The following is an 11,405-nucleotide window of genomic DNA, read 5'->3' as shown; positions in this document are numbered from 1 at the left end:
AGAACACTACAAATATGGGATGGATGAGTTAACTCCCTTTATAGTACATTTGCTAAATTTAATTTTAACATATCTGGATGTACCAATCTTCCTAAAGACAGGGATTCTTACACCAATCCTAAAGAAAGAAAAAGACAAAACATTACCATCTAGCTATAGAGGAATAACTGTGACTAAAACCTTTGCAAAAATATTACAAAGTATACTGAAGGATAGAGTTGACTCTGTATTTAATAACATACAAAACTCCTTGCAAAGAGGCTTAACAGAAGGAGTATCATCACTATGCGCAGCTTTCCTCACATCAGAAGCAATCGAAGAAAGTAAGAAATTAAAGATACTGATGATTTTAATAACTCTTGATGCAGAAAAAGCATTTGACAAACTAAACCATGAAATACTATTCAACAAGTTGTACCATTATGGAATAAAAGGAAAACTCTGGATACTACTGAGAAACATGTATAAAGGCATGAGCATTAAGGTCAAATGGGAAGGTCAATGTACAGAAGATGTAATGGTGTTACAAGGAATTCAACAAGGTGCAAAACTATCTACAACGCTATATAAATGCTACAACAACGTCATACTGGATAGCATTTTAAAAAGTGGACTTGGAGCATGTATTGGTAATATACAAGTCCCTGCACCCACATGTGCCGATGACATTGCTGTCCTGGCAAAAAGTACTGGGGCGTGTTTTTTTGTTCTTCGGTAGTGAGCCAGAAGAGGTCCATTTCTGTTTTTTTGAATAGGGAAGATCTTCTGGCTCTCTTCCATCTCTTCTTTTTTGATAGGTAGTTTAGACGGCAGAGGCACATAACAAACATGGCGTCGTTTAGTCTAAATGACATTAATAAATTTATGAATGCAGATATATTAGAATGTGAGCTGTGTTATAAACGTTTTTATGGTATGACAGTCTTAGTAGGACATCCGTGTAGGACGATAAGCTGGATAAATATAAGAACCGCACGGACAATAACAGTTAAGGGACGACTATTTGATATTCTAGGGAAGGGATTTTGATTGATTATTGTTTAACGCTACTTTCAACACTAAGTTGGGCTATTCCGTGGTGGTCAGTTTAAATTTATAGATCAAGGATGGGGAAGGGAAGAGGGCATTATTAACTTTTTTAATCTGTCGCTAATTATGCCTATTTTTCAGCTCTTATCAGGCGACTATATTATATATGAAATCCTCCTGTCCCCCACCCCAATAAATGAATAAATATCAAATGGTTTTTCTTCTTATTTAACACAAGTTTAAATTGATTGATTGTTTGTTGCTAATTTTTAACGCCCAGTGACAAAAATGTCATGCATGTTCAGGACTCGGTTCAGGAAAACACGAGTTTAAAATTCAGGTATATGATATAAAAACGAAGAGATGTATGATTGCTAATGAGGCAACTATCCACCGGAGTTCAAATATGAAGTGGATGTAAGCAATTATAGGCAACCGTAATTAAGGCCTTCAACAATGACAAAACCCGATAATGTATTAAAAGTCGTCAATAAAAGGCCCGACGTGAAAAGTGTGAGAAACAATTCAAACGAAAAAACTAACGGCCTAATTTTACATAACAAAATAATTTACAAAATATCAAAGTCGAGGCATGAACCAACGACAACCACTAAACTATAGGCTCCTGACTTGGGACAGGCACACAAAGAATATGGCAGGGTTGATATAAAAACGAAGATTGCCAATGAGACAACCCTCCACAAGAGACCAAATGACACAGCAATTAATAGCTATAGGTCACCGTACGGCCTTCAACAATAAGCAAAGCCCATACCGCAAAGTCGTCTATAAAAGGCCCCGAAATCACAAATGTAAAACAATTCAAACGAGAAAACTAACGGTCTAATTAATGTACAAAAAAATGAACGAAAAACAAGTATGTAACACAGCAACAAACGACAACCACTAAATTACAGGCTCCTGACTTGGGACAGGCACATACATACAGAATGTGGCGGGGTTAAACATGTTAGCGGGATCCGGCCCAACCCGCCCCCTAACCTGGGACAGTGGTGTAACAGTACAAGAACATGTTTGTGAGCGCTTAACCCTTCCCGAAGCTGGGACAGTGGTGTAACAGTACAATATAAGAACAACCTGCACAAATCAATTGCGATTAGATTAACTCAAAAGATCGGTACGAGACACACAAAAAAAAAAGTTACATTAAGACAAAAGACACAAAGCACCGAAATAAGAGTATGCAATTACTGGAAGTTTGTTCAAAGCTAATAACAACTAGTACTAAAATAAATCTTGTTCTCTCAGACTGAAGTATCAATCAGTACACAACCAACGGATTCATTAAAAAAAAAAGAAAAAAAAACTGTCTGAGAAATGTCTGGTATACATTGTATACTTGCATATTGATACATATACAAGGAAAATTTTTGAAAAGTGGTGGTCCGAAGGTTTTGACCATCGAAATTTTGCAATAGAAATAATAGTAAGGACCAGAAGATTTTCTTCAAGGACCACCAGAGAATAATGATTTTGAGAACTTTCCGATATCTTTGCTTTAAATACAAAAATAATCCAGTTTGGTTAGTTTATTGTCCTTTTTGATCATATTCGAGACAAACATTGACGAATTTTGTGCAGTTTAAGATTATTCTTAAAAATCAAATAGTGGGGGTTTAAGCCAGATTTGTCTAGCTAAGTTGATTTAGAGGAAAGAACAAAGAAAAATGTCACGAACGGAACACACTTGCAGTCATGTCTACCGGACGTATCTTAACTTTCTATAACATCATCGTAAACTTCATTTATGTCATCCAACATAACAAAAATCTGCTATATTCGACGGCAAATTGAATTTTTGTTTTATTGATCTTCCGTAGAATATCTCCAGAAGAGGTCCAGATTCATTTTTTTGGACTCTTCACCAGAAGACATTCTGGAGATGTGCAGAAGAGACCAATAAAACACGCCCCTGCAGACGCACAAGGAATATTAGACATAGTACAGCACCATACAAGCAGAGATCTAGTTAAAATCAATCCAACTAAATCTGAAGCAGTTTTATATAATGCAAAAGGCTCAAACATAACATGACATCAATATAACCAATGAAACCAAACATCTAGGTATCAAAAGAAACGAGCAAAACCGGGCAAATATCTCTGAAAGAATAAGAACCGGCAGGGCAACAATATACAGCCTTCTCGGAGCCGGTTTACATGTCAGAAGGGGATTCTCACCCATGGTCGCATACAAGCTATGGAGAACATATGCAATACCAAGAAGCATCTACGGACTTGAGGTGATGAACTTACTTGCAAAAGAAAAGGATATGCTAGAACTGGCAGAGAGAAAAATCCTCCGACAAATTCAAGGGCTTCCAAATAATACAGCAAATATGGCTGTCTATACCCTGGTAGGAGCAGAACCTATTGCCATCACATTAGACAAAAATCTACTTACCTTCTTCATGAATATTGTTCGAAATTCAGGAACCATAGAATGTGAAATTCTGCGTCGACAAATAGCATTCTCAGACCAAAGAGGAAAAGACTTTATCAACAGAGTGGAAAAAACTCTATCAAAATACAATTTGAAATCTAGTAGTTACTACATAGAAAAACCACTTAAGAAAATCGAATGGAAAAGACTAGTAGGAATAAAGATCAAGGAATACTGGAAAAATGAATGTCACTATGAAAAAATGGAAAAAACATCACTTAAATACATAGAGATACAGAACAATCCATTAAATGAAGCACACACTATATGGAAAAGCGTAAAAAACAATAGTAAAGATGTAAAGGCAGGAGAAATAAAAGCAAGAATAAGTACTCAAACGTACATATTACAAGCCAAAAGAGCTAAGTTCGATCCGAAAGTTAACCCGATATGTACAATCTGTGAACAGGAAAATGAAGATCTGGAACATTTTATTCTACGCTGCAAAGAATTGGAGCAAATAAGATCTAAATATTGCTCAAAAATAGAACAGACAATGGATGAAATCGATACCTCAACATACAAGAAGATCATACAAGAAGGGAATTTACTGCAGCTCATAATGGACTGTACTAGCAAGGACATAAACTGTTACTCAACTGTGTATGAAAGCATTGAAACTCTGGCTAGAAATATGTGCTACGAGATGCACATGCTGCGCACAAAAAGGATTAAAAACTTGAACACAAGTACAGTATAAGTAAACTTTTTTAAAATAAAATAGTTCCCTACTTTACCATCTTACTATTTTATGACGTATTAGGACCTAAATTAAATAAAAAAATTTGCAAAGTTTTAAGATATCCAGTTACCTTTAAAGAATAATGATAAGATCCGAAATAAGGTAACTTTAAACTGTGAAGGTAAACTTATGTATATATGATGAATTGTTCTAAACCCCAACCCTTTTACATAAGTCCTATAAAATAACCTTCTCATTATAAATTCTGATGTACGTATAGCACCTTTAACTAACAATTATAAGAAAGTTTGATTTAAGACCACTTAAATTCTAAATTCTTATTTGTAAATATATCCAGTTCTTACTTAACTTATTCTTACACTTCAGCACATTATGAATATTATTTGTAAAATTTTATGATGACAATCCTATGAATTAGTTATAATATTAATTTTTAGTAATTATTATTGCCTAAATTCAGTCATCTGTACATAATTAAATGCTTCCTTATGTTCTAAGGTGTATATAGTTGCTACAATTATACCCTATGGGTAGTGCTCCACAATTAATGGAGGAATATACAAGAAACTGAACTGAACTGAACTGTTACAGTAGTCTCAGGTTTATTTTTGTTTTAGTTTTTGTTTGTTTGGTTTTTTTTTTTCGGAAAAGGGGGGATGATATTCCCAATAATGAACTCTTACCACCATTTTATATGATTGACTGACAAAAATAATGGAAATTAGCAGATATTTAATTGTTTTAATGAATAAATATTTCTTTCTGTATGAATTCTTAATCCTGAGAAAAAAAGTATTGGAAAACTTCCACTTGCTTCACACGAGTAGTAAACATAAAATAGAAATTAAACCATTGAGCCCATCATTGGATGTTTATATATCTGTTAAAATGACTTGCAACAATTTTTCAGTCATTGCCTCAATTATTTTTATTCAAATGTTGAGTTAAAAACCAGCACATTTTCGCCGAAAACCTGACATGATCGATTTGATACATTCTTTATTTTTTCCCTCAACATACAGCTGCAGTTTAAATTTAAAAAAAAACAAACAAAGAAATAAATAAAAAACCCTGATCACTACGACCAATCGTTCTTTCCATCTGGGATTAGAACAATTTGCCATCGTCAGTATCATCGACCAAGACATTGGCAATTTGGGAAAACAAATGGAAAATGGCATTTCATCCAGATAAATGTAATGTTCTTACCATAACAAGAAAACGTAAGCCTATTATAAAAGAATATGTACTGCATGGCCACACCCTCGAATCTCTAAATTCTGCAAAGTACCTTGACTGCACCATCAGCTCCGACTTAAAATGGAATGAACACATCAAAACATATGTGTCAAGGCAAAAAAGACCATAGGCTTCCTCAAACGTAACTTGAACATCAATAACAACACAATAAAAGAAACTGCATACAAGTCACTTGTAAGACCGACTCTAGAATATGCATGTACAGTCTGGGATCCTTATCAACAAAACAACAAAAACCGACTGGAAATGGTACAGAGGAGAGCAGCCAGATATGTCACTAACAGATATCATAACACATCATCTGTTAGTGACATGCTTAACAAACTAGAATGGAAAACCCTCGAAGACCGTAGGAGAACATCAAGGCTTACAATGATGTATAAACTTGCCAACGGGATGGTGAAAGTTGACACCAGTAATACTCTCATTCCACCAGATAAGCTATCCAGAAACATCAACACAAATGGATACCAAGTACCATCTTGTAGGACCGAAGTGCGGAAGGAATCTTTTTAACCAAGGACGATACGAGACTGGAATGCCCTACCACATACTGCCACTAATACAGGTAGTCTTGAATACTTCAAGACTTACCTGCATGAGATGAACTAGATCAACGCCAAGATGTTTTTAAATTCACTGTATATATGAAGTATAGCACAAATTCAAATCAATTCAATATTTATTTTTTGTCTTAATTTTAAATGCGCATCCAAAAAGTGGCAAAATAATCAACTTATTGATGGTGGCCGCGTATTGGTAGAAGTAGAAGTAGAAGGCAGTTGAGGGATCATTCAAAGCTGCCTTGAGTGAATGCTCTGGAATAAACTAGGCAACATCATGATGTACATAGTTTTAATTGTAAAATAATTTTGCGAACGTTTTAAATTCATGTTTATAGCCAAGAGGAAACGTTCTAAGTTGCCCGACTGTGACTTCGCAAAATTTTTAGGCAGAACCAATTATATATTCAAAATTAAAATTCCGTTCCTTACAAAAACAAAGATCAATAAAAAAAAACATCGTCTAGATAGCCGAATTGATATTGGCACAAAACGTGGTATAGTTAACCGGTTTCAGTTGGCAACAAACTCCACTATGCATATCCACACTATATGTCGAAAAAGATTAAACTTAACAAGAACTGATTTATCCATGGCAGCCAGAGACATGTACACTGTGTAGCATCACCACCGGATATAAAATGTGAAGACAAGTAAGATCAAATTCTTCTTATTTTCATTGTATTCTACGTTTTGCTGACAAATAAAGTCCTTATAATATAGCTACTATTCAGGGCTGATTATGATCCTTAATTGGCCTTTCTCTCTCTTAATTCAAACTTTGAATCCAGAATCGGATAGGGGGTACCTGTTCAATGAAGCATGTGACGAGTTCAAACTTGATAAAAACACATTAATTTATCCTTCAATTATTCATTTGACGTTTTCGTAGACCTAAGGTATATCATATTTCTGCTTGAACAACACAGTTTTTCGGAATAAACTATTGCATGTTTACACAGAGGAATTCATGTAAATAAAGCGGAAATAGTAGTGTTTTCTGTATGGGGATTAGAATGGGCAATTGCCTGCTTTTACGACACAGGCACTTGTCTCTGAATAAAACCCACCTATACACTTTCAGGTAAATAGGTAGTTTTTTTTTCAGAGACAAGTGCCTGTGGTTTACGTGTCTGAATTCTATATGACCAAGCAGAGATGACATTACTGTTTAAAACTCATTCAAAAGGCACGCCTATTTTGCATTTGTTTTAGAATATAGGAATAGCCGCAATCTAATTAAAATTCATTCGCGTGCTCGTACATATGAGTAAAACGAAATCAGAGAACTACATTTTGATTAGATTAGAATAGCCGGTTATTAGTTGACGTCCATTTTAGATTTTACAGAAGGAATTATCCGTCCGACTTTGCCTATGCTAACGCTGCATGGCCTTTTATATAACATGTATAACTCATACTGTTTTTTTCATGCATAGGAGTTTTAGCCAATTTAACAATACGTGTGCATCTAAAGGAGACAATTTAACAAGCAGGTTTCTTTATGTTCCTCTCTATTGCTGTATCTTACATTCGTGATGTTTTGTTAGGTATATCGATTTCAAACCCGAGCAACAAGTTTAAATTGATCAGTTTGAGAAATTTGAAGAGACAAAATTGTGAAATTGATTTGAAACTACGGACGGCCTCGCTTCAGCGTGTAAATCTAATATTCCATGGCCGAATTGACTATATATACTTTTAATTCATTTAGCTATGTTTTTCAGATGTTATTTCGCGTTCTTGTTAAAGTTGTTGTCTTAAAGTTTCGGGTCTTCAAATAATTAGGTGTTGCAGAGATTTAATTTTATGGATTTTTTGTTCGTCACACTTCGTTTGTATAAGAAGTTTGTAAGAAGCATAACGGGATCACGCGCGGTTTGCCAGTTTGTATAAAAAAGAAGAAGAGGAGGTTTGGTTGTAAATGAGATAACTATCCACCACAGATCAAATGACGTAAATGTAAGCAATTACAGGTCACCGAACGACCTTCAACAATGAGCAAGATTCATACCGTATAGAAGCTTTACTGAAAGGACTCGACATAACAAAATTGTGTTTGTTTTTAGTTTCGAATTCCAAGATGATTAAGCGTTGGGCGTCACTAGAGACTTTTTTTCAGAAATACATATTGGGTGTATTAAACATAGTAACACATTCATACATATTGATGTGAAACATTGATTTATTCATTCTAAAATGAAATTGTTAGCATTATGTTATCAGATAAGTGAATAATTTGAGTCTTTATTTTGTACTAGGCCAATTTTTCTAACTGGGATAGAAGGTAGTTGAGACTGCCTATTGGAATGTGGCATCCTAAAGTCCTCAGTATCAGACATGCTTTCATCTGAGTAGATTTTCCATGGAGAATCTCTTGGTGTGGTTTCTTTCTTGTCAACATTTTTTACTCGACTGAGACGCAAGTTTTTCTTCAACGCTGACCATTTCTGTGTTTCAAAATTCTTTTTCCCTGTAAAATAAAAAGGAAGCCAAATGTGAATTAAGACATTGATACATGTATAAAAGGAGAATACTGATGTGGGTAAATATCAGGCAATGAGGCAGCAACTCCAATAACCAAAACTATCAGGTGGCAAAATACGACACAGTCTTCAACAATAGACAGACTTATATACGGTCAATATCTAAATGGTCCCAATGCTGATTATAATCAAACAGAAACTATCAATGACGTCGCGCAATCAACTACAAATTCTCCAAATGATAAAAACTAAAATATGAGAGTGTTGATTTGGGTTAACAGAATAGAGAAAATGGGTAAAAAGTATAAAGAATAGAGAAAAATGACCTAAAAAAATAAAGAATACAGAAATGCAGGACACCCCTCCCCCCCCCCCCCCCCCCCCAAATCCAAACCCTCAGATTTGACTTAAAACAACCATGCCAAAATGAGTGACCAAAGGTTCCAACCTAGGGACGGTATTTTGTCATATGCATTTCATCATTATTTCTTTGGGTTATGCATTAGAATAGGAATAAGAGTTCTGTAGTGTTTTTTTCCTTCAGTTTAAAGTTTCTTGAAACCACAGGATCCTCCCATGCATGTGTATTGGCATATATAGTCACATAGGTTTCGATGTTTCGGCTACATGGTTTAGTATAGAAGTGTAAACCTGAAGAAAACATTACAACGGACCAATCCCATTTAAGTATTTGACTTTTTGAAATATGCAAATCGTGTGAGAATTATTGAATGTTATTTGAATTAAATAAGTAGCACATTTTATTTTTATGGATTTAAATTATACTCATTAGAAACAATCAAAAATCTGCCATCAACACCAATTCTCCAAATAACGAAAAACATTAAGTTCTGACATACGACAACTACTGAAGGGGTTCCTAATTTTGAACAAACACATACATATGTGGCGGGGTTAAACTATTCTTTTTATATATCTCAACCCTCCACCTTTTTTTATGCATGTTTCAATCTTAATACGATTAAATAAAATCAGGACATTTGCAAATTTACAGAAAATTAGGTTATAAATATTTATATACTAGTATAGAGAGAAATAAATGGCTTGCCTTTCTTTGATCCTTTTGACAAATTACTGTTTTCTGTGGTCAACGATGACATGGTAGAGTCTTTTGTAATCTTCTGACGAGGGGTTATAGGCGCAGGCTTCGCTGGGAGGCGATATGAGGTCGACATTTGGTCCGATATAAGTCCATACAGTGTTGGTATATCATCGATGATATTTGTAGTTGATTGCTTTTCGCCCAAAGGACAGGAAAATGTGTCGAATTCATCTTCCGAGGCATTTACAATCGTGCTTGACGTTGGGCTTAGTGCTAGAATTGATGATGGAATGTGTTCAGTCTTCGGGTAATTCCTCATGAAAGATTTTATTTGAAAATCAAAAACACCATTGTCACAAGATGAAGAATCGGACGGGAACGAAAATTCAGAGTCCACAGAAGAATCATCATCTGATTCTGAAAAGTACTGAGTCTTTACTCGACTACGACTCGCACGATTTTCTCTATACTTTATTTTATTTTTCGTTTCTGGTTCCAAAATCGCAGGAAATTTGGGATTTTTATAAACAGCCTTCCCTCTGTCGCTCAAACTATGAACAGCCCATTTTTCAGCACTTTCAAAATCCTTTGGGTATTTCATATTGACCCCTACCTTTGCTTTTCCATTTTGTTTTAAGATACTCGCGCAAACGTCAAATCCCAAACGTACTGCATGCATGAGAGGCGAATATCCCATATAGTCCGGAATGTCTACACTCATGTCATATTTTGTTAGGGCTATAACCATTAATCTAACAGTTGCGGCGTTGCCCGACGACACTGCATGGTAAAGTGGCGTATTCCCATTGACATCTGTATAATTCAAATCGAGGTCAAGATCTGCATTTTGCAAAAGGAGGTCCACATCTTTATCTCGACCGTAAATACAAGCCCAGGAAAGCGCATTTCGTCCTACAATATCAGCTTTACTCACGGCGGTCCCTTTTCTTAGTAACATTTTCAAAATTTGTAATCTACTCCCTTCATTTTCTACAAAAATTGCTCTTATTAATGCTGTTTGTCCACAGTCGTCAGATTCGTCTGCCGAACACCCAGAATCTAGTAGCAGACGAACTTGTCTAGGGCGTCCAGCAGATATTGCTTTTAGCAAAGCCTGGCCTGCCATTTTACGGGAAAATCTGTAGTTAAACGTTTTACGTTCACACTATTCAACAAATCGTCTTATATTCAACTTTCTCAAAATGAAATGAATTTTATTAATTAAAAAAGTTTTTTCTGTGTTTCACAAGTATAAATAAGCAGGAGGAATGACAAACAAAAATTAAATGCCAAAAATCTCTACATGACATTTGATTACACACTCAGACAGTTGGTTAAAAACTGTCAAAAACTTTAATTAACTCACTGATTTATATTTTAAACAGTGAACTGTAATCGTAACGGTGCAGCAAACAAAACAATTTTTCTATACTTTGTCGTGTTATTTTTTGCCAATGTATTACGTCAGATATTTAATTAATTCGTGGTTTGTCTTGCTTTTTCTCTCTCACCAAAATAAATAGGGCAAAAAATATAATCAGTTACAAATAATTGCATAGAACACAAAAATTGTCATATTTATTTTCTATTTCAATTTTTTTTTTTTTTTATAGTGCATACATAGGTTTAAAAAACGTAGAACATGGATCGAAGTGAATAAAACAGTGTGAAGAATGTATTATATACAAATACGAACCTCTTTCAATAAAATCTATCTGATTCTAACCAAACACTTAGTGAAGATCTGTATCGGTTTACAGGAAATTAAATGGTTTACTTTGCAAGATTTCCTATGCATATTTAAAGATACTGTAGAATGATGAAATACTGGTTATTTT

At 34.8% G+C, this 11,405-nt stretch overlaps 1 protein-coding gene across 1 annotated transcript; it reads right to left on the bottom strand.

Moving 5' to 3' along the window:
• Positions 1-8,191: 8,191 nt before the first annotated feature.
• LOC127707771 (POTE ankyrin domain family member E-like) lies at positions 8,192-10,758 on the bottom strand. Its single transcript, XM_052212531.1, has 2 exons — positions 9,574-10,758; positions 8,192-8,491 (listed from the first exon to the last, which is right to left on the bottom strand). The coding sequence occupies exons 1-2, from the start codon at positions 10,691-10,693 to the stop codon at positions 8,241-8,243; spliced, it is 1,371 nt and encodes a 456-aa protein (XP_052068491.1). The 5' UTR covers positions 10,694-10,758; the 3' UTR covers positions 8,192-8,240.
• Positions 10,759-11,405: the final 647 nt, after the last annotated feature.

Source organism: Mytilus californianus, unplaced genomic scaffold, assembly GCF_021869535.1.
Source record: "Mytilus californianus isolate M0D057914Y unplaced genomic scaffold, xbMytCali1.0.p SCAF_7, whole genome shotgun sequence".
NCBI classification, from domain to species: Eukaryota; Metazoa; Mollusca; class Bivalvia; order Mytilida; family Mytilidae; genus Mytilus; species Mytilus californianus.
Note: the sequence above shows the minus strand (reverse complement) of the source record. Positions and strands in the feature narration are given on the sequence as shown.